This window comes from Argiope bruennichi, chromosome 7 (genome assembly GCF_947563725.1).
Source record: "Argiope bruennichi chromosome 7, qqArgBrue1.1, whole genome shotgun sequence".
NCBI lineage: Eukaryota > Metazoa > Arthropoda > Arachnida > Araneae > Araneidae > Argiope > Argiope bruennichi.
This window is the reverse complement of record NC_079157.1, coordinates 74,637,870-74,663,333: the sequence shown is the minus strand read 5'-3', so window position 1 is coordinate 74,663,333 and position 25,464 is coordinate 74,637,870. Positions and strand designations below refer to the sequence as shown.

At 29.5% G+C, this 25,464-nt stretch overlaps 1 protein-coding gene across 1 annotated transcript in view; it reads right to left on the bottom strand.

The window, feature by feature from the left end:
* The window catches only part of LOC129975215 (calmodulin-regulated spectrin-associated protein 1-like), a 176,118-nt gene that overhangs the window by 146,365 nt on the left and 4,289 nt on the right, over nt 1-25,464 (bottom strand). The window contains exon 2 of the mRNA XM_056088207.1: nt 20,388-20,520. Within this exon, the coding sequence (XP_055944182.1) occupies nt 20,388-20,465 (78 nt within the window). The 5' untranslated portion in view covers nt 20,466-20,520. The remainder of the gene's footprint in view (nt 1-20,387; nt 20,521-25,464) is intronic.

The following is a 25,464-nucleotide window of genomic DNA, read 5'->3' as shown; positions in this document are numbered from 1 at the left end:
TATTTTTGAAGTTGCCCGAGAGAACGATTAACTCGAAAGCAGAGTTAGCTACATCGGAGTTGCGAATTAGCTATAGTACGCGAAAGTAATATTGGCAATGACGGAAAACACCAACTGTAAGGAATTAAAATGAAAATATATATATATATATATATCCTCCCGGCAAACTGGAAGACAATCTTACATTCCTTTACATCTAAGTTAAGCTGGCAAAATAAACTGTTCATGTTAGAAACAATCAAATTGAGGGCTTTAAAATCACTTTTCAGCCCCTAACTTTTAAGATATTGAAGTTATCGAAAAATATTATAAACAAAAGTTGTTTGTCTTAATGAAACGCTAATTTGGCTAATTGGATTTATTTTTCTATCTTCAATATTAACCCATTCAACGCCACAGACGAGATATCTCGCTTTTCAGGTATTTCAGTTACTGCTTTCTGTGTGCTAAAATTGGTCTCTTACGCCAGTTTAGATAAAATGAAGCTTCTAATAATACATGTCTGAAGAACACCTTCAATTTTTTTATCATTTATTTGCCTAAAAAAAAGTCAACAGCTAATAAAATTGCTAGTTGTTTTTTCACAGAGTTTGTATCTAATTTGTCCATAGCGATGAATGTGTTAAGAAAGTTATAGCGAAATGAAAATTACAACCATATCAACACCATTTTCCACCCCCTTTTAACTAGATGAGCCATTTACGAACTCGTCCACGATTTTTACATTTCTAACATATTCTAAGCTAGTTAAAATTCAAACAAAATTATTCTAATTATTCTGTTCAAGAGATATATATAAACTTTTCAACGGAAGGTGTTTTGGGTTCTAGGAAACATAATTGGTGAAGAACTGAAGAAATTTTCCCGAAATCTTTTCATGAGAGCCATTGCAATATTTAGTCTTCCTATCGGAATCTACCTAAAACGAGTAATAGAATTTTATTTTCTTCAAATGCATGCTAATAAAGAAACTTGTGCATTTCCGAAAATATACTGGATAGTGGTAAAAAGATCTCGAAAGTTAAAGCAATAAAATATTAAACACTTTCTACGAACCCAGAGCTTATATGAAAAAATACACTGATCTTAAGCGTATATTAGTAAAAAACATTACAGTAAGCGGCCTAATTTCATATATGAGATTATATATTTTCATTTGAACTTAATTTTATTAATAAATATAAAAATATTTATAATTAACTAATAAACAGCTCCATAAAACCAAGGATTTCATTGAAATTTTCTTCTTTTCATAAGCTACCACAGAAATTTTCAATGCTTTTACTTTTTCGTATACATAGTATAGAAAAAGTATAGCAATCGTCAAAAAATTCGAACTCGAGATTTTAACGAATCTCCACGTTCTCCTCAGTTCAAAAAAACATATTTTTGAAAAATGTCTGTCACAAAGATAACTCAAAATCGCTTTGACCTAGACGGATGAAATTCGGTATACTGGCTTTACATCAAATTTGTATATTTCAATCAAATTTTTAGCAAAATCCATCTGGAGGAACTTTTCTCTGTCCGATTATTCGAATATAAGTTAACATGACAACTACAAAACGAAGAGAGCTAGATGAATAAAATTCGGTACATATTTTAAACATCCATAGCACCTACCAAATTTTGAGTCAAATCCAATGAGGGGTCAACCATCTGTCGGTCTGTATTTTCAGAAATATTTAAAAGCGAAAACGCAGAGTAAAGTATATTAAATTTGGTATGAATTTTGTGTCTATAAGGGTAGCTTTTTAACAAATGTTTGTTTTAATCGATTGCGAAAAGAAAAGAAAAACGCATCAAAAATACAGATTCAATTTTCGAATGTTATTAACCGCATGTCAGGGTTTAATCGCCAAATAACTCGCCAAGGATGACATAATATTCAGTAAAAATGCTAAATCCATGCCAAAGGTTAATATTTTGTAACTATTGTACGCCAATGCGATGCAATGCGTTCTCTGGTATAACAACTGTATTAGGGAGTATACGAGAAAGTTTTGAGGAGACCACTTCTGCTGGTTTCGAATTGTTAAGATGTGGAAGATGTCTACTATTAATCTTATATATATATATATATATATATATATATATATATATATATATATATATATATATATATATATATATATATCGAACGTTCCTGATTGGTTGAGAGGCTTCTAGCCCCGCCTCCTGAGACCTATAAAAGGAGCTGCAGCTGCCGAGGAGTAGTCGTGAATTGAGTAGAGTAGTCGGAATCGACGGTGAAGAACTGGTCTTCCAGGGATAAGCGGAGCAGCGACGGAGTCAAGCTAGTGCTGAACTAAGCTGTGCGCTACTGTCTGCAGTAGAGTCTTGATGTATGCTGCACGTCTCGGCTGAAGATAATTGTCTTCTGTGCTGTATATAGTTGTCGTCTTTGTGCTGTCCTGTGTGTCTTCGTGTAAATAAACGTCGTTGTTTTATTTTCTACTGCCGCTTGCTGATTGAGCGTTCTCCACACCATATAACTTCCATTATCCAAACGAACTCCGGAAAATTCGTAACATATATTATATATATATAAAATCAAAAATAAATCCTATAAACATTATTAAATTAATTTAAATCCTTTAAAATCTTTAACTTCAGCGCTTAATATTTTTAATAAAAACTTCTTTCTGTGAAAAAATGGTCATGGGTAGAAGGTGGGGGTGTATATTATCAATGAGTATTCAAAACGATTAAGCAAAGGGAATGGGAAAAAATTAATGTTAAAAACAGTTTAGCCAAATGAAAGATAAGATATGTGATCTTTACACCAAACGCGGATACCGACAGGCATAATACTAATTCAACCTCTTTTTCTTTTCTTTCCTTTCTTTTTTTTTTTCCCCTTTCTTTCCGGACTTGCTGCTTTTTCAAATGAGGATATTCATTAAAATTCCGAGGTCAAAATTATTGACGATTGCGAGATAGTGCGCATATAAAGCACTTTTTAATACTTAATACAAGGCATGGAAAACTTTACTGCTAATTTGTTGCATCAACAAAGCTATTAACATTACAAAAAATTGATTTTTTTTTAATCTATTTCTTTTACTTTGTTCTTTATAGGAATTATGTCTAAAACTGTTATATACGTACGACAAATTTTTAATTAATTTTTATTAGTCGACAAAGAATAATGTGGATTTTAAAAAAAAAGTGTGTGTGCATGAGTCTAACTGAAAGAGATTATAGAATATAAAAATATTTAAAAATAAAAATGTAATTTATCGTAATTTTAATCTTTAGGTATGCGCAATGACAAATCAAAATATCAGATTTACTTAATTGCAAATCTAACAAATGATTTCATATTGTTACGAATCTGTGATGCTGCTTCCCAGCATAGTTGGTTCCATAGGAAATCATAGAGCTTGGCGACCATTTGGAGACTTGGCGAAGAGTTTGGCGACTTTGGCGGGAAAATAGATTATACCAGAAACATCGAGAATTTTCCCGATCCGTCCAGTAGGAACCGAGACACGCCTCGAACGTTCTTGATTGGTTGAGAGGCTTCCAGCCCCGCCTCCTGAGACCTATAAAAAGAAGGCAGCCGCAGCTGCCAGAGTAGTCGTGAACTAGAGAGTAGTCGAGGGGCAGTCGGAAGAGACAGAGGAGAGTAGTCGGGATCGACGGTGGAGAGTAGTCGGAATCGACGATTAAGAACTGGCCTTCCAGAGATAAGCGGAGCAGCGGCGGAGTCAAGCTAGTGCTGAACTAATCTGTGCGCTACTGTCTGCAGTAGAGTCTTGTTGTATGCTGCACGTCTCGGCTGAAGATAATCGTCTTCTATGCTGTATATAGTTGTCGTCTTTGTGCTGTCCTGTGTGTCTTCGTGTAAATAAACGTCGTTGTTTTATTTTCTACTGCCGCTTGCTGATTGAGCGTTCTCCACACCATATAACTTCCACTATCCAAACGAACCCGGAAATTTCGTAACAATATAAATAAAAATTAAAAAATAAATTAAGAGAACTAGCCGCCTTTGGCCACTAGCTTGTTCGTCCAGATTAACTTTTTACGCTATAAAACAAATAATATGGAATTCTTTGTTTTTAATTTTAAATTGTTCTTTGATTCGGCTGAAAAAAATTTAATTGGGTTAGTCGACAAATTACTAAGAATGCGTCTTAAAAAGTGCATATATTTCGAAATAAAAATGGAAGTGAAAATCTACTTCGGAGATAATGATTGGCAAAAGCACACGATTGAATGCTTTTTTGATAGATGAGTTTGAATTCCATTATACACATTAAAAAACAGATTGTGTATCAAATAAAATTTAAAATAATTAAAGTACAAAAAATGAAAAAATTGTTAGTCAATTAAAGTTAAAAAATTATAAACTAATTAATGTATTATAGTAATTACTATTGAATAATAAAATTCGAAGAATGTAAAATTAAGAGCGCTAAATCAACTTTTTAAAAAAGCTCATTTACGATTAACTCGGACACTTTTCTTTTATTTTAAAAGCAGCTTCACGATTCATTTAACCTCTAAACCTGATAAATTGTTCAGAATTTTTTTCAAATGTTTCAATGTTTATTTGACTTAAAAGAAACGATGAAACTTTTTAATAAAAAAGCTTACTTTTTTAAAAACTTTTTTTCCAAGCATATAGTCAAAAATTTGATCAACAAGTTTTTGTTTGATTATCAAGTTTTTGCGAAATATCTATATTTTAGACTGACAGGTGAAAACATTTATTAAAAAATTACATAGCTAGCAAAAACTACGTAATCGTCGAAACTACATACGTAAGCTTAAATTCATAGCTTCTTAAACTATTATCTCGCAACAATAAAAACTGACTTTTGTATTTATTAGCTTAAAACTTAAAAAATGAACTTTTTCATGATGCCAATTTTATTTCTATATACAGTTCACTCCCGATTATCCGCGGAATTGGGTGGTGCGGCAGCCACGGATAACAAAAATTGCGGATAATCCGAAAAAAGCTAGAAACGGGTATAGCAAAAGAGAAAACAGTCATTCCAACTTTGAAAAATCGTTTTATGTAGAATAAAACGTAAAATAAACAGCAGGAAATGTTTAACTGACGTTTAATATTTTAGTATATCACTCAAAACTAACCTAAAATGCATTTTGTTAATGAAAACAGAAAAGTGCTTTGTACTTACGAGAGGCGTCAAGGATACACAGAAAAATTAATACATATGTACTGTTTTAATACTGTAATGTATTATGTAATTACAAAAGCATAACTGTAAAACACACCTTTTTGAAGAAATCAGTCATTTGTGTTTGCTTCTTGCTTTGGAAGCATTTTCTCTTTGCTTGGAAGCAAAAAAAAAAAAAAAAAAAAAACTTAGTGCGGCAGTCGCGGATAACCGGCCAGCGGATAATCGGGAGTCTATTGTAATTTTATTTTTTATAATTTTTAATTGAAATTTGAAACACAATTTGTGACAGTGTTTTTTAATGGTATGATGAAATTCAAACCTATTCATCTAAACATTCATTCACGCGCTTTTACCAATGTTAAAATTGCTTTTAAAAAATTGCTTTCGTTAGACATTCATTCCGAAGAAGGCCTTTTACTTCAGCCTTTATTTCGTAGCATATACATTTTTTATTTTGCACATATTGTAATTTGTAGAAGGCTGATTCGATTAAATCAATGTTTTTCAGCCCTATAACAAGGTAAAATTTCAAAAAAACTGCATTCCATATCAATAATTCTGAAATGCTGTCTAAAGAAATCAATAATTTGGATGAAAAGTTGGTCGTCAATTTCAGCAAGTATCTCAAAAATACAATAAGCTAGACAAATGAAATTTGGTATATCAGCTCTAATCCAAATTGCAGATCTATACCAAATTTTCGATAAAATCGATTTACAGAGAAGGATAGAAAAATGCAGACTGTTTTCTTTATTATATTGTGAAGCTTAACACAAGACACACCTATTATGTCAGCATACGAGCGGGAGAGGAAAACACTCTCATTGTTATATTAAACAAGGAAATTTAAGATAAATTTCAAATTCAAATCATTTCATTTTTTAAAAATTATTCTTTAAAAGATAAATTGGCATAAAACTTAAAACATTTTTTTTTCATTACAAATCGACTACCCCCCCCCCATCCCCTTACAAATGAATGCGCAAAACTGTAGTTCATTTTATACATTTAAGAACGAATGCTTCAAAAACAAGCAGCGGGGGGGGATAGGTCTGCCCAAACCTTTCTCGCATACTCTCTAATAAAGGTGTTATCCCAGAGAACACCTTGCATGGATTTGGCGTACAATAGTCTTGAAATATTAGTCTTTGGCGTGACTTTAGCATTTGTACTGAATCCATTCTATAATCGTTGGCGAATTATTAGCGATTAATTCTTGGCATGCGGTTAAAAGTGTCCGAAAATCGAAATTGTGCCTTAGACACACGTTTTTCTCAATCGACTGAAACAAAAATTTGACACAAAACTGCAGTTGTAGTCATAAGATCCAATACCAAATTTGATGTCTTTGCGTTTTTGCATTACACGCTTCAGAAAGTATAGACCGCCAGACAGTCAACCCGTTGTTCACTGTGGCTCAAACTTTGATAGGTAACTAACTACCCAACAGAGGTTAAATCCTTGTGACGAATCTTATTTATGCAGCTCACTTCGCTTTGTAGTGGTATTAAATTATATTCGAACAGCCAGACATAACGACTTTCTTATTCCTCGGATTTTACTGAAAATTTGATATAAATCTACAAATTTGGTGTAAACGCCGCATACCAAATTTCATCCATCCAGCTCAAAACGTCTTAAGCTATCTTCATCACAGACGGATGGACAGTCCACAAAAAGTATGTTTTTCGAATTCAGGGAGATCTAAAACATGAAGAATAGTCAAAATATCGAGTTCGAATTGTTTGACGATCACTAAACTTTCGCTACACCACGTGTACGAGATGGTAAAAATGCCTTCAGGCCGTCTCCGTCATTAAACATTCAAAAAAAAAAAAAAAAAAATTACAAATTTTATGAAGAAAAAATCCCTTTCTCCCCAAATATGCTCATTTCTATATTTATGATACAGAAAACAATGGTAAGCACGTAAATTACGATATCTTCAAGAAAATCATTTCACAAGAATCTCGAGACGAAATGGAATTCTTCAAAGAAACAATAAAGTAAATTTACAGCCATCTTGCATTTCCACCTTAAAATAAAATAACTGCAATTCATGCGAAAAAGAGGATAAATACTACATTTTATTTAATAATTTGGGCGAAAAAAATTTAAAGGATATTCGAATCTCTCATCCAAAACGTCGATTCATAATAATGTTTGAGATGCGATCCATTTAATCTTTATTTTTCAGATTTATTTTTAACTACATAGCAGCAGAAAAGTAAATAGAAAAAATGCAAATATTGCAAGGCAAACTAAAACGATGAAAGATATTGCAGTAAAGAAATACTGATATGTTTAAAAATTTATTAGAATTGGAGAAAGCACTAAATGGAAATAAAATTGGAAATTTCATTTTTTTTTTAATTCTGAAGTGGTGTAAATATTGTTTTTGCACAATGATATAAAGTTGTTAAAAGGGGGAAAATATAAACATTTTTGACTGATTTTTTTTAAAATTAAAAACATAAAAATTTTTTCTTAGGAAGCACATTTTCTGCCGAAAACGCAACTACCAGAGATAAGTGGTCGGAATGTTAGAACGAGTACAAAACATCTTCGCGTCACCTTCAGGGATTGTAGTGCGTTTATGCCTTTATTTATAGTCTAATGTGATGAAAATGCAAAATTTAATATTCTCCAATCGCTATTTACCTTTATTAAGCCCCTAATGATAAATAAATGTAAAAAGTGGCAATTTGCCCTAGGCACCATTTATTTTAAATATGCCATTGGCGGAGTTAAAGCTACCTAGTTCAAAGTTAAATTTGGTAGCTATGAGTTCCAACACTGTATTCTGTAGAACATTCTGACTGATTTTTGTTTACAAATAGAAAGCCAACTTATAAATATATCAAAAAGAGCATCTTACCACCAGTACTAGTTAGTTCCCCATAGTACCAAAGTGAAAAAGCAAAACGATCTCCATAGTACTAGCACAATGATATATTTATGAGTCACCGAAACGAGAAAAGATCGTCACTGATTTCTCGCTTCAATAAGGAAGAATTTAATCGATCAAATTCTAACGAATTTAAGGATCTCAATTACAATTTGTACATCAATTAAAATTATCGACTAAAATTTTCACATTGATTCTTTGAAAGTAATTTAATGCACGAAAATCAAAACAAAATAATATCTAGTATTAAGTACGAATATCATGATAATATTTTTAAAACATGTTATGTTCTGAAGTTCTATATGTTGCCCAAAATCAGTGAATTCTTTTATTATATACCAAAAAAAATTACATCACTTGCTCATTTGAATAAAAAAAAAATGCCATTCAATCCCTTCCGAACAAACAAAAAAAAAAAAAATTATAATTCTAAAGTTCATACCCAACTAATTTCTCGAAATCGTACATGATGAGAAACATTTCCATTCTTAAATCATAATTATATACTTCACTATCACCATGAAATATCTACCTTCTGTCGATAAAAATATATAACGATTTGATAATCTAGACGAAAAATATATATCGATTTGATGCTTTATAATCTAGCTTAGAAAGAAGAACAAAGAAAAAATCACCACTCTCTAAATTCTCTAAACTCTTCTAAAATTCGTCTTCAGTATTTCGTCTCAGGATTCGTTCATTCTGGGCGATTTTTTTCCACAAAGGGGTGATATTTAGAAAAATCTGTGCGTTTTTCCGAATTTTTTATAAGACGTCGACCCTGACTTCCGATTCATTAGACGAACGTCCTTTTATCTCACCTTACTTTGGAGAAGTAAAGCCTCTTGGTGCACACGCAGAAGTCCGAAGGATTTCTGAATCCGAGTATAGACAGTATAGGGAAAAGCATCATACAGAAAATACTGATCTTGGATTTTTAAAATTAAATATTCGTCTAGTTTTTCTTCTAAATATGAAGATCTACAAAGGGAAGGAAAGATATATTTGCTACATTTTGTATTCTTTCTGCTCAATACCATATATTTGGCGAAAAACAGTCACATTTTATTTTTGAACAGAAACACCCAACTAAATCTCGAGCTCATTTCTGGCGATATACAGAGACTCAATTATCCATAGAATTGTATTTACATACAAATAGTCTTTACAACTCTAAAAGTCAACTACAAAACTTCAACACGAACCTAATCATTCTTTCTCGGTATTGGATAATATCAACACGCAGGTACAAACTGACAATCCAAAGCAAACCAAACTTCAAACAAATTCAACTTTGCTCTTTTAAAGGAATAATAATAATGGCGTGAAATCCAAAAGTCACGACTAAGTCCTTTGCTTATTACCACGACAGTCTTTTTATTGACTGATTGAAATAGTCTTCCAGGAAGAAAAATCCATCAGGGAAAAGCCATCAATCAATCATGCAATGAACATTTCTTACATTTAGCTCACCATCTTTTATAAAAGCAAATCCCCTCTCACGTCAAGTGCTTTTAACCTTTCTGATAACAATGAGATAAGCGATTCAAAAGTGTGCACGCGTTCCGATGGACGGATTCAATCAACTTAAAGGGGAGGAAATGACAGGAAATATCGCTTGAACACAGCATGTATTTAATGTGTAAGAGGGATTTAGAAGAATGTAATAAAGAAACAGGAGCTGAAGGTACAGTAATCCCACAAACAGCTGAGAAATGTGCTGGTCATATTTAACTCGGACAAAAGGTGAATTTAAAGTTGATAGAAATATTTATGATACCCAAGAGGTCACTGGCTCAGGTTTCACGAAAAAATCAAACGAAATCTTATTTTTTTTTTTAAACAATAAATGTACGGATTACTTAACGTAGCAATGGAGTTACGTTGACTGACACCGTAAGTTTAATTTTTGAATGTGTTAAGCCGCGGTCCAACGACCGGATGATCTTCACAGATGTGGTCATAAAACTGTCCCCCTTCCTTCGTGGTGCCACCCCCGCCTGTGGCAGCGGACCCACGACCAGAGAAATCTTCAGACGGCACGCGTTCCCCTTTCGACCGCTCAAAACCCTCAGTTTCTTTGACTCACTTCCCCCTCATAGCCCAAACAAATTTTCCGGTTCTTTGGTGTTTATCCATCTACCGACATTTTGCGGGAAACTACAGGCGTACCGCGGGCGATGGGGGAGTGTGGTCCCCTAGTGGGTTGGATGTCAGATTTATGACCAAATCCGTGAGGTCGCAGGTCGTTGGACCGCCGCTTTACGCTTCTTGCAAAAAGAAAAAGCGTGACATCAAGATATAATGGAAGACAACAGCATGTCGTTATGTTACAAGACATGCGCAGTTATGTTTGAAATACGCCTTTTAACACCATGTGAACTGATTCCACTGATGTTAAATACATCGTTTTAAAGATACAAAGAGCCCAGTATGAAAATTCTCTCATTCAATTCTTATGGGAAGCCATCTAACTCTCCGACCCGCCACGAAGGCACACGGATTTAAACCATAAAAACTGAATGGCCGGAACTGTGGTTGAGTCCTAAGGGCCGTAACCGGCCACGGTACAACCCTCCCCGAAGGAAGTACGTTCCGTCATCGATGGGAGGAGTCATATCCCCCACCTATTTGTGTACCCTCCAGGGTGGCGAGATCCAGCCACCATGCCGGAAGCATCTCATCCTCATTTCAAGGTGCCCCCCATGAATTCCCCTTACACCTCAATGATTATTCGCCTATGCCCCTGCTAAAAATTAATGAATTCAGGAAACCACAAATGTGCGGGCAAATGATGTGCACAAAAGCTATAATTCAAATACAGCTGCGTTTCACCCCTAACGTCACCTAACAGCACTGTTTTCAGTTCCTGCGTATAAATCAAGTTCTTAAAAATTAAATATACACATTGGAATACAGAGTTTTCTAAAATTTAAAATTGACTTTTCAAAATGAGTGAGCATTTAAAAAAAAAAGTTTAACTGATAACCAGGGTTATAAATCTTTCTCCGAAAAATCATAGAAAAAATTCATATGAGAAAATAATTTTCCGCGATAAATAGAAGGCAAAAGTAGATTCTTTACTACCTAAGTTAATATTTTCAGATCCTTTTCAAGTAAGTAAGTAAAAAACAATAGAGTATTGCACACAGAAACAAGCATAAACAATGATTTTATTGATATCTCACAGTTCAATATTTATTCAAGCGTAAATATTTATTACGATTTGTTTTGTCACACTTAAATAAATTATAATCAAATACATTCAAAAAAGTTAAATTATGCAAAATGTCTAAAATTTTCTAAAACTAACCCTTTTTAAATAGTGTTCCAACAAACATTTCTGCTATTTCATTTAATTTTCATACAGACATTTAATTCTAGCCCACATGCATTTTAATAATTTCAAATTAAGAAAAGAAAATTGGAGTAGAAGATTTTTATTACTATTATTTAAATGTGGCAATACAAATCAATAAATCTATAGCAATAAAAATAAACAGAGCAAAGGGGTTGAAAGTCACTATCCAGTCTCTAACTTCTGCACAATGTGTGTGCTCGTGTATTTACAAGTTAACATGGGTTGTAGCATTATACACACACATAAGCGATCGGTAAAGATCGTGTATAGATATGTAAACATATTTTAGCAGTTGCGAGGCCAGGAGGCATACTTTGTACAAGAAACAAACGGATATAAAAGACGCGTCAGCCTACATCACGATACAAGAACGAAAGAGACCAGAATTTTTCCCTTCAGTGAATTTTACTATGCGATTTTTATAGTGATTTATTTGATAAGTGTCGATTTAGGAAAGGGAATCTTAGGTATCTTTGAAAGAATGTTGTAGGCATTAGGTATTTTTTATTCCTTCACTTGGAACTGAGAAAATTTGAAATGTTAGAAAATTAATTAGGATTTAAATTTAGAAATATATATATACTAGCCGCCTTTGGCGACCAGCCTGTTCGCCAATCTTAATGTTCGTTTAAATTTTAATAATTAAATAGGTTGAACCGGAGTTTAATATTTAATATTTTACACAATTCCAACTTTAATAGATTCTTCATCAAAATATTTTGAAACTTCAAATTTTGAGAGTCATATAATTTACTCACAATATTATAAAGGCCTTCAGTCATATAGTAATATGTATCTCTCTAATTTTCTGTTAGCTCCCGTTGAATTTATACTTTAAATTAAAGTGGAAATGATTAATCTGCAATTAATATAATAATATTTTTTACTGAAGCAAGGAATTTTTTTTTATAATATGGTTACTGAAACCAGAGTCACTGAGCATTTAAACCTTATGGGCACTAAAGAATATTTCTCTTAATTTATGTAATATCTAAAGAATTTGTCAACAACATTTTCTCAGATTCATCATGACAAGATCGATTCATTAACAATGTTTAATTTTAAATGCATCAAACACTAAGAAAATAAAATGAATCGTTTAAAATAATCAGTCGAAAACAGGTTTAAAAAAACTACTTAAAAAACGATGTACTTAAAACTATTAGCATATACAAAAAATATATATAACGAATATAAATACAATTTACTTACAAAAGCATGCAACTAACCTAAAAATAATTTAAATCATCCGTTGATAATGGTTGTCACGACAACAATCTGAACATAATACACATGCGTGAATTTTCTTCGCCAGTTATGCTAACGCAAATGCGTGAATTTTTCTACGCCAGTTGGGGTAACGCTATGCAGATTAGACATTTTTAATTTCCTTTATTCTGTGTTATTTTAATTCAAAAGTACTTCAGAATGAATGTGAAACATGGATTAATTAACAATGTTTAATTTTAAATGCATCAAACATTAAGAAAATAAACAGAATCGTTTGAAATAATCGGCCGAAAAATGTTAACCCTAGCCTCATTACTGTTGGGAGAAAAGAAAAAAAAATGAAGCCTTACTCATTTGGCGGTGGGGAAAATGGAAGATTTTTTTGGCGGGAAAGTTAGTTTTTAATTAATAATTAAAATTCTAATTAAAATTTCAAAAAAAGGAACCCCAGGTGCACATTCCCGACCTCTAAGGTATACATGTACCAAATTTGATAGCTGTATGTCAAATGATCTGGCCTGTAGAGCGCCAACACACACACACACACACACATTGAGCTTTATTTATAAGTATAGATATATGATCGGTAAATATCTGCAAAAATCTTTTCAAAATTGTGTCATGCAGAGCCACTGCAATAAGTAGTTTTCATATAATCAGTCTATCAAGAAATACACTTTTTAAAAGTTTATTATTTTTTTTTTTATCCCTCTCTCTAACTTTTTAAAACCCAGCAAAAAATAGCGTAACTCTTTAAAGGGTAATTTTTTTCTAGTCATATTATGTTAAAATATTTTTAGGCTTGAAATTAGAATAAGAAAAGGGGTTCATTTAGATTATTAGATAAATTTAATTTGATTCATTAATTAATTTGGCTAATTAATGATTAAATAACAAATCAAGACACATCATTTTGTCTGAGATAAAGAACTGAAGCATCCAAGTTTGACTTACTAAAAGAAATTTGTCAGAACTTATGCCAACCTACATAATTTCATACAAAGATTGATAAATTTGGTGAGAAGCATACTTCCCACGGCCCAAGAAGGGGTTAATAAAATGTTCCATACAAGGCACAATCTTCAAAAACTGAATCTGAAAATAAAGTCTTTCTTACAAATGGAACAAAATGCCGCAAACGATATTAATAATAATAAAACTACATCTGAAATTAGATTGCATAATAAAATAGAAATACCGGTAAGCAATTCGATTTGCATGACAATAACAAAACACTAGTTCACCCATTTATCTTTTCAATAAAATCGAACGAGCCCATCCCTTCAAACAAAATCCAATAAAAGAGCCCGAAATCGGCATAAAACAGATTCCGAATCTTGACACAATCTAATCCAATTATCTAAACCTACATTCTTCTTCTAACCATCAGCTGATCCGTAATCGCCCTCATCCAGACCTTGTTTTTTGAAGTTTCTTTCCTCAATTAGGCAACAGCCTGCCCATATCGATGCTCAGCAATTGTAGCCTAATTAATGCACCGACTGACCATAATTCCATCTCTCCTCGAGCACATTAATTACTATGTTTCGATGAGTGATCTACGTGATAATGGTAACCGTGTCAACCGGTCTCTGAACAAGATGGTAAAAATGCATATTAGCCGTGTCGAATCGGATAAAAAAGAGCGTCATTAACGTCTACGAGAAAAGTACTTTTTTTGTTGTTGTTCTAATAAAAGGACGCCATGTTGAAAATGGCACTTTTTACCTCTGAATGATTTAATTATGAACCATTAAATGAATTAATCTGAATGATTCAATGAATATGCTGCCACTCTAAGTCAGATTCGTGTTGAAGACACTTTAATTCTAGGTCTTATAACATCTCAAATCATAGGGGAATTTTATTTTTTGGCATGTCCATTTTAAAAGCTGTTCTGCCATCAACTTTCAAAATTTGCCGCTTTGATTTCTTGAAAACGCATGAAAAGCTATTCCTAGAAAGGTTTCCTTTGTTTTAATTTTAGTGTACATTATATATTTTCTTTAGTTAACGAAAGCATAAAAAAAAATCAACAGATTACTTTTTCTACCAGCGGATCCAATCTACATAGAACTTTCTCGCATGCTCTCTCATAAAATTTATGAAATATTTCTGAAAATAGTAGTTTTTGATGTAATATTGATCTATGGAATGAATCTAAGAATTTTGCAAATCAATCAAGAAATCTTTAGCTTTTTTTTTTTTTTTTTTTTTTTTTTCCGTTTAATCCTTGGCATTACTATACAAATACTCGAAAATCAAATTTGTATATATTTGTTTATTTATTTACTGGTTGGTTGAAACCAAAATTTGGCATATAAAAACACTTGCTGTCACAAGATTACACATCAAATTTTGTTTATTTAAGTCATGGGATTTTGAGTTATTCCATTTATATGCAACCGGAAGTACCGACCGACAGACGGTTAACCTTAAACAGAATTGATATTAAATTTGATAGTCTACATTTAAGATCATAAACCTTATATATATTAGATGATATTGATATATGATTGATATTTCCTTTATCTTTCTATTTACGTTTTGTAATTCACTTATATTCGAATAGCAAACAGACCTCCACTGAATGAATTTTCGTTCAAAATTTAACAGAATTATATAAATTTGTTGGAAAGATCACATACCAAATTTTATCCGTCTAGCTCAAGGTTACCGTTGAGTTACCGTTTTCACAGAAAGACATAATTCCAAACTTCGTGTTTCCAAACTTCTGGAGGTCTGAGGTTCCTTGATTCGCCAAAATCTCAAAACCGATTTTTTTTTTTTTTCGATTATAATACTTTCTTCTTTGCATACTTCATATACGAGCAAATAAAAACAGTTGCTTTCCGAAATTAAAAACAGTTGCTTTTGTACGAAACATATTTTTAATAAATATTAATGCCATTCTTTCCTGCAATTTAAAGACTTCCCCAATAAAAATCATGGAAATTTCATATTATATATTCTAAATTTCTTCGAGCAAATATATTTCAAAATATAATATTCATAAATATATGTATTCCATACCTTTTTGTTATCAACTTAACCACTCTCTTAATCATTCATATAGATACTGCAAACAGTAAAAGAAAAAAATCTTTCACAGTCCGAACGTGTGGTACACATTTTAATATAAAATGTTACCGAGTAAAATAATTTAGTAATTAAATAGCCCAGTCTGTATCTGGCAATAATCATTCAATTCTGAATGACAGAAAAAAAATGGATTCGATTTAATAGTTTGAGTTAGATTTATATATATATATATATATATATATATATATATATATATATATATATATATAATAAACACCGGCTATATTTACAAAATTGGCGATTTCAATTAAATTCATGTTGTATTCCTAAGAAAGAGATATAAATCGATGCAATTGACCTAAATTTCCTTGATTCTTCATATCAATCCATGATTTACAAAATCCACGTTTATCCACGCACTAACACATCTATGAATGTCTTCGTTTTAAATTATTATTTTAAAATATGTGATAACAAAATGATACAGGTATGATGCAAACACAGTACAATTTAAAGTTCGACTGCCATTTTTTATGGAGCATAATGCATTCAAATGTGTTATAATTCATACATTAAAAACTTTTTTTAAGTCATAGCGAATGATTAAAAATGGAGGAAAAAATCAATGAAACATAAATAGAAATTGGGCAAAATAAACCAATAATTGAACTAAAAAATAATTTTCTGCAATTATTTAATCATATATTTTTATAAATATTTCAAAGTAAATATACTATAGATAATTTCAAGGATGAAGCTCGTCTGGGCAGATGTATTTTGAAAAGAAGAAAAAAAAAAAAAAAAAAAAAAAAAAAAAGAGGGTGAAAAAATAAATGTAGTTCTAAAATCTATAAGCTCCAAGGTTATATGGAAAAAAATTTAAAAAAATAAAAACTGGAACTTTGATCTCTAAAAAGAAAATAAATTAGCACTCAGTAGTGAAAGCTGCGGAACTAAAATTACAAAACAAGCATAGATTTTCTCCTACTTCCCCCCCCCCCTGCTAACGACTATTCAAAGCGAATGTTCTGGAGCTATTGTGAGAAGAAATTACTAGAGGATTTATGATTACAGAGTTCTTTTAAAAATAGCTGGGCATTCCTAAGTCGAATAAACACGGATTTACGAAGAATTTCAATGTACCATCAAATTACCCATAGAACTGTTTAAAAAAATGGTTTCTAGAACTATAATTAAAATAATTCCTACCTAGTGAGTCAGTCTACATCATAATAAAAATTAATAAATAGCTTCCCAAAATTTCACTGACACTACAAGTACTAAGAATTTCGATTATACAATACTTTTGCAAATATATCGTAAACAAGAAAAAAGGGGGATAGAATAAATAAAAACATATCTAATTATTTTTTTTGGTCCGAAAATTCTAAAATTCTTTTTTCTATAAGGGCATTTTCATTTAGAATTCAGTTCCATAAAATATTTATCAAACAAATATTTGAGCGAATATAATACATCTAAGTAAAAAATATTAGCAATTTATCATTCAATTATCGTTTGTTATAAAATGGTAGATCAATATTAAAATTTTATTTTTAATATCACAGTATTAGAAAAACACTGTATTGCTTTTTAATGATAACAGCTGTTGCCAAAACACTAATAAAAGTTGTTAAAAGATCGACATATTAAAGGCAAACAAATCATTAACAGAATAACAGATTTTCCTTGAGTAATTACGAAAAGAAAAGAATAGTTATATAGATGAAGATGCAAAAAAATAGCAATCACGACGTTTCATAATATTTTTTTAAATGACAAAAACTGAAAAAATTACTGACTAAGATATCTGTCAATTTCGCGCACGAATGTTAACTACTTATAAATTTTTATCAACTATATATTTTAATATTTTCTATTTTACAAGGCATGATGTTAAATCAGCTAATATTCAGAAGAAAGTAATTTTATTTTCCTGATTCATTAATATCTCACCGATAAAATGATATTTTCATATATTACTTTTTAAATTTTCAAGCTACCTTTCGTCTAATAACTACAGTAATAAACATTATACAAAATAATAGAATTCAATATTTTCTTCAATTTTCAAAAATAAAATCTTCTAAATTTTTCTTTTTAAAATATTTCATTTAATTTTTATTATTTAATGTATATTAGTTAAAATTTAATTTTTCTCTTATTCCAATAATATTAAATGTGCTTCATAAATAACTTTTTAAAAGCTTCTCAAATTTTTCTCCAAGTCGAAATTGCCAAATTAAAACAAAGGTTTGAATTAGGTGAACAAGAACAGCTAAACAGTTTCAACAGGTAAATAACATGTGCGCCATCTATCGGCGTTCAGTGAAACTTTTAAAAAATCGAATTGTAAAGCTTCCATAAGCGTCAACGAAGATGAACTTTGTCCTAGAGTATATAAATATAAGCAGTAAAATTTATCAATACAATTATTTAAGTAATTTAAAAAATGGACATTAATTCTCATAAATCTTTTTAAATCATTTTTTCCCATAATATTTTTAATTAATAGAAAAAAGCTTTGGTAGAATGATTCAGAATCTTCAAATGTATACTTATTAAATTTTAGTTTAAAATTTAAAAATTATTTAACATAAAAAATCTATATTCAATTTATTCCCTTAAGAGAAGTATTTCCTCAATTATCTAATAAGAAGACACATTTTGATTTGAGAGTGAATTTCATATTGATTTGTTTCAAATAATATGAAAAACTAAATGTTTATGGACTGTCCGTAATTTGGAACAGAATTATAAAATTAATGGATTATAAAATTTTAACTTAAAACTTCTATAAAAATTTTAACTTAAAACTTCAGAAATATGATAATTTGTTGCACTGGTAATTAAGATTTAAGGGTTAAAGAAACTGAACTTAAATAAATTAAAATAAATAAAATTATATTTTAAAAAGAAATCAAATATTTAGAAAAATATTTCTTATTTTATGATTAAATATAAAACTGGAGTAATCAAAGAAATTTTTTATTTCAGATTAATCATCTCTTTGATGAAAGACACTGAAAATGCAGTGAATATCAGAATTAAATCAGGAATAGGATCATATTCAGAAAATTTTTGAATTCCAATAAATATGAAGAGTATTCAATTTAAAAATTCTACTGCAAGATATTCAATGAAAGTTTTGATTGAAAAAGAACTAATGATTTTTTTTTCTGATACTAAAATAAACCAAATAATGTTTTTATAAAAAGTCAACAATGAGTTGAACTTCTAAAGCAATATAAATTAAAAAAGATTATCAAATGAAAAATAAGTCCTGTTTCATTCTTTTTTTTTTTTTTTTTTTTTTTTTTTTACATAGACTGCATGAAACAAATATCTGAATAAGGTTATCAAGAATAAGGTATGATTTAAGGTCAAATTTAAAGTATGATTTAAAGCCATATTATGACTTCAGTATCATAACGTTAAAAACTTAAGGGTATAATACTCAGTATTTGTGCAATGATTATAAAATGACAATATATAAAAAGTTATTGAAACAATTTCACAGACAAGTTAGTTAGAGATCAATTTATTTTTGAGTTTTGAATTATAATTTTGGAAGTTTTTTTAATTAAACTGTACAAGAATGAATGCCCACCTTAAAATAATAATCTAAGAAAAGAAACTAAAAGTTTTCTATAAAATTGAAATCACAAATATATGAATAAGAAAGAAAAATAAAATGGGTCAGAGCAAGTAATCCTTATGTGATGATATCAGAATGATGCAAATCAGAAAAGTTCAATTAACAGCAATTCAACTCATACTAGAGAATGAAAAATAACTCATAATGTTCCCGAAAGCAAAATAATAATAAGATAAGTTAATGTTTACAGACAGTTTGTTTCAATTATATATTTTTGTGTAATACTAAAATTCTTCGTAGTTGTTTTAAAATCTTATAATTAAACTAAAGCACTAGTTGATAACTTCTATACCTTCTTGACATCTTGTGGGTTTTTAAATGCAATCTCATTAAAAAAGTAAAAGACTATTATTTTATAATTTTTTTTATTCAGAATTAGACAATGAAAAAATATTCTAATTATTTATTTATCTCATAAATAAATTATTTAAATATCCTCATAAAGTATTAGGCTGAGAAAATGGCAATTATTATTTCTTTAAAACTAGAATTTCATAGAATTTTGAGGGAAGCTAGTAAAATTCTGTAATATGTTTCATTAAAAATTATCATAATAACAATCAATAATCTTTTTGATTCATCTGTCGACAAAAAGTGTTTCATGTTTCAATACTATGAAGTGTTGCATCAGTATGATCTACATATGACTGCATATGTCGTATGTAGTTCACACTGTTACTTATTCTCATTACTTAGTTTGTTTTATGTTACATCATTTGATTACATGATATACTTTGTAGATATGTCAAGTAGTTGAACACATGAAGAAGAAAAGTTATTAAAACTTGAGAATGAGATATTTTACTGCCACAGAAGTAAACTTGGCAGCTAATCTTAAATAGGTGCAACCTATTTCTAACAAGTATTGCTTTATATCTGCCTTGTAATCCAATTATTTTAAAAGAAAACTGCCAAACCTTGCTAAAAATTGATAAAATTCATCTAAGCAAGCTTACAGTTGATTTGAAAAACTTGTAAATAATCTATATTTAGAATGTAAGACACAATTTCAGAAAATGTACTTACATAGCCATGGTCATATTCATCAATGCCACAAATTTCAGTACAATCATAAAATTCTTCAAAGTCGTCCTTTGGCTCCATATCAGCTCACTGAACAGACTACTTCAAATGATAATAAATAAAGAAGGTACATAACCTACACACAAAAAAACAGCTTAATCAATAAGTAATTCAGTTTTAGAATAATTGATATATAAAGCAATTTTTTTAAACAACTCTAATGAATTAAAAGATAGTAAAGACATCATGCAATTATTATTAATTATGTTACAACGAATGGTTCACTAAATATTTTTGCACAACAAACTTATGATCACTTAGCATTAGTAAATTAATCTAAATTTTTATGGTGAATTCATGAGGAGTATTGATATACTACAAAAACTATTTCTTCTTTTTAGAGCTTCAACTAATTAATAACTACAATATTAGAACGCTCATGGGTAGTTTATTAGTAACTTTTATAAATAAAGATGTCACTAAATCTTGATGATCTCTTTGTTTACAGAGTTCTTTAAAATTTTGAATATAAATATTATTGCTTTATTTATGCAATTAACATCAACACTGAATACTTACAGACAAAATATTTTCAATTACTTTTCACTATTTAAGAATAAACTAAATGTTGCAGAAAAAAATTTGCAAAAGGATGAATCCATACTTAATTATAATATTGCAAAAATACAGATAATTTATTTCCAATCTTAGAAAAAATCAAATTCAATGGACTAAGCATTTAAATCAAACTGAAAAGACCTATAGATGCAATATGTTTGCATGGTTTGAAATTCCAAATTCAATAATAAGGATTATTGCCACAAATTCTCACAGCAGAAGCAAACTACTAATTCAGCAATTTTGAAGTATAGGTATGGATGAAAGAGAAAATTTGCCAAATCATAAGAATAATTATAATCAAATAATAGTGATGAACAGTTCCAAAGAACAGAATAATGGCAACATTCATCACTAACACTTTGTTGTAAGAGTTATTCTTATGATTACGCAAACTTTGTAGGGACACATTATAAGAATAGTACAGAAAAGAGAATGAAAAGTGAGGAATGTAGACTTCTTAATATCTATAAAAGTTTTTGAATAAAGACTCTGACAATTGCATATCTAACTTTTTTAATGTGTGGCATAGTTAATTTCTCTTCAGTGAATTTTTGTTATGTTATGTAATAAAGAAAAAAAAATGTCATTACATGAAAATAACTATAGGAACTTAGCTCATTTGAAAGCTTTTTGTTTCAACTTTTCACTTGGCCTTTGGGCTTCCTATTAACATAATATGGAAAAAACATCTTTAATCCAATGCCCAAACTAAAAAATGCTTTTATTTCTAAATTGCTTTCATCAGTTAAATATGTCTTTATATTGTGTTGTTCTCAATGATCATAAGTAAATAATTTTTTTATAATTCATTTCTCAATTCAATTCTCTAATTCATTTGAGAACTTATCAAATGACAAAGTATTAATAAAAATGGTACTAAATTGTTCTAATCTTTGTAGAAACTTAATGAGATTATTCTGAAATTTTACTAAATAACTATTGTATTCTTTACTCTATATTCAGTTTTTTAAAAATACTTATATATAAAAATTTTAAATAATTAAAATATTTGAAGTTTTAATTATTACTGAATATTTTTTACATGAATATTATTTAACAAAATATTAAATATTAAAAATGCAGCTTTAAAAATATTTTTAGTTAATTTTTTCTTGCATACTTATTTTAAGAACTAGTTTTTCTCAATTCGAATTTCTGAATAAATTGGCTTTTATTAAAATTCTATTTGCCTTGAATGAGTCAACTTCTACTGCAGCAGTTTTTTGTAGGGGGGGGGGAAGAATATTTAGAATGGATTAATGTCAAATAGAAATTATCATAAATACTCAGAAATATAATAAAATATAACTATTTTAATGAATAATTTTTACAAAGTTGAATATCAGTGTAATGAAAGTAACTGAGCAGAATATAATTGTTGATTGCAAAACAAGACAAAACTGAGAAATAAATGGAGTAGGAATAATTGAATAGAATACATTTGCTGACAAGACAAATTGTGCCTTTAAAAAATAAACATCCACATGAATACAGAGTTTAAATAGATTAAAGAGAAATATCTTACAGCAAGAGAAATCAATTTACAAAATGTCTACCTGAAGCCTGTTAAGTTTAAAAATGATAATTACTCAATAACAGTATTAAAAAACTGAAACCACACTACAATGTCAGAAGCAGACACAAAAAATATTGAAAAAAGAAAAGGAAAAAAAAAAAAGCATATAGACTGAACTGCCGGACTTGAAGGGAATAAACAAATCTGTTAGGGAAATAAAAAGAACTTTCTGTTTTCCTTGTGTATTCCCCCCACCAAACTTTCATAAAAGATTCTTTATGTCAATGGTTTACTACGCAGTTCTTATTCTATTTTTACACCAAACAATGAACATCTATATAATAAAATGTTGCATGTATTGAAATTTGTTGCCACTCGGTCCCTTCTTCAAAACTGCTGATTCTATTGTATATTTTGTAGAATTTCAGTCATTAGCAGATTCAGCAATAACAATACAAATTCTAAATTTGAACACCCTAAATTACATAATGAAATTGTTCATTTTGGAAATGAATGTCAGTCTCCTTCCAAAAATAACAAGTCAGTAAAGAATTAACCCAATAGATGTTTTCCTCATCTAAGTGAAATGGCAATTTACCACAAAATTAAGTATTTTCAGTAATTCTAAGTTGATTATCAAACTGGAAATTACTAATAAACCAAACAGTTTTCAAAACCTGAAAAGTTTTTTTTGTTTCAGTAATTTTAAAATAACCTAAGGATAATAAGGAACTCTAAAGGATAGGGTAATTTAGTGATAAAGTAAAATGCTTTATTTTTTTCTAGAGGATAAAAAATAATTTATCAATCATTTTAAATCTCTAGAAATGGTTATTTATTCTTGTCCTTTCATCCATAAAAAAACTTATCATCGTACATCATGATACAGAACAGCACTCCATTACCTCTTTCTTGAATTCCTTACAATTAGGTGCATGTCTGGATATAACAGGGCAAGAGAGTTATGCTTTGTGTAGGGAAAATTAAATTATAAGTCCAGCTCATCATGAATTTTCTTGAACAATTTGATAACAATGAGTTGCATTTCCCAGAAAATTAGAATTCATGCTTTTTGTGAAAAGTTTTATCAATAAAAAAGACATTTTTAAGGAGAAATATAGCAAGTTTCTATATCAATTCCTTCTCTTAATAAATGAAAATTAAATTTTCTGCATGATTAGTGCTTATTTAAAAAAATGCAATTAAAAGGGTTAAAGATCCAACAGATTTGTTGTATAAGATGATAAAATATGGTTCTTAGGAACAATATCATACATGGAAAAGATTAAATTGTTTTAAAATGTAGTGTTATAGTTATGAATTTATGGTCTATATCTATCAAAAGAAACCAATGGAAGAGTTCTCCCTTTTATCTTTCTCAATATTTTCAAATTATTCAGCAATTTATGTATTTAACTTTATATATGTGAAGAAAATTGCATACACTTTTTGAAACAATATGATCACAAATTCCTCTCTTCAATTGTGCGACAAATTTGATGTAGAATAGCAGTTGCAGAGCTAAGATTAAATATTAAAATTAATAGCTCTAGCTTATTATATTTCTGAGAAGTCACATTTAATTCACACAAAACAACAACAAAAAAATAAAGATTAATAGTGTTTTTACTTCAGAAATTATTTGCTATAACAATGATCGGAAAAATTTGGGTATTTTGATGGATAAATGAGAATAACTTTATAAATGCTTAGTCCTAAATACATTTAGCATAAATACTTGTTTACAATACAGGTGATATATCAATATAAACAACAACAAAAAAAGATAATGTATGACACTTCGAGGAATTATTTAAAAACCTATTAAGCTACCCAGGTTGTTGTCACTTCTAAAAATGTTAATAATATAACAAAGTTTCAAAGAAGTTCAGAAATTCAATTGAGCATTTAGGAAAAATGTTATAAGTAGATAGTTAACCTTTTCATAGATTGGTCCAAAACTTTATATAGATCTACAATTTTGGTAATAAAAGAAATACTAAATTTCATTTTCCCAGCTCAATGTCTCAAGAATGAATTTTTCAAGAATTACAATAATTTCTCTTTCAATACATAAGAAAAAAAAAAAAACTTTTGGATTTTAATATTAATTTTAAAAAGTTAATATATTAATTTCAAATGATAGCACCATTAATAGTTGTATTAACATAATTAATTTCTTAAATTAAGAGTAGCATTGGTTACCCAGTTATCAACATTTATTACAGATTATATTTAACTTAGTATCAAAGACATTTCCAAAGAATTTTAATTAATTAAAACAACTATTTTCAATTATTCAAAATTCTTTAACGGACATTTATTATTAGCTAAATGAATAAATGAAATAATTTTTTTTTTTTTAAAGTCAAATAACACGACTTTGTTGATCAAATATATTATTTCTCAAACATTTGCACTTCCTTTTTTTTTTTTTTTTTTTTTTGCATTTTATATATAGAACTTTTGATTTTGTTAAAGTCATTACTCAATTTAATGTCATAATAAACTCCCATTTACATTTTTGTAACAAGGAGTGGCTCCAATGTTTTTGCACTCATGCTGAAACAAGATATCTTTCCCCCCCCCTAATAATATTAAAATTTCTTTCTCCTTTCTCAGCCAGCACTGCTGTGAGCGAGGTTTCGAGAAGAAGATATTTTGGACTTTTCTTTTTTGTAATTTTCAGCATATATCCATCTTTTGAAATTTCAGCAATTTTTTCCATATATCTGCTATTCTGTAGTTTTAACATAAATTCCGTAGCTATTGGAGGGTAAGCCATAGCTGATTAGGTATACTGTGATTAGAAGATAAAATATTTATAAGGTGTTACTTTCACAATAAAAGTATTTAGATAACAATATGAGCAGATATACAGCAACATAAGAGTCTATATTAGTTAAAAAATCATGTATTTCATCTTTGTGCATCTGTAAAATC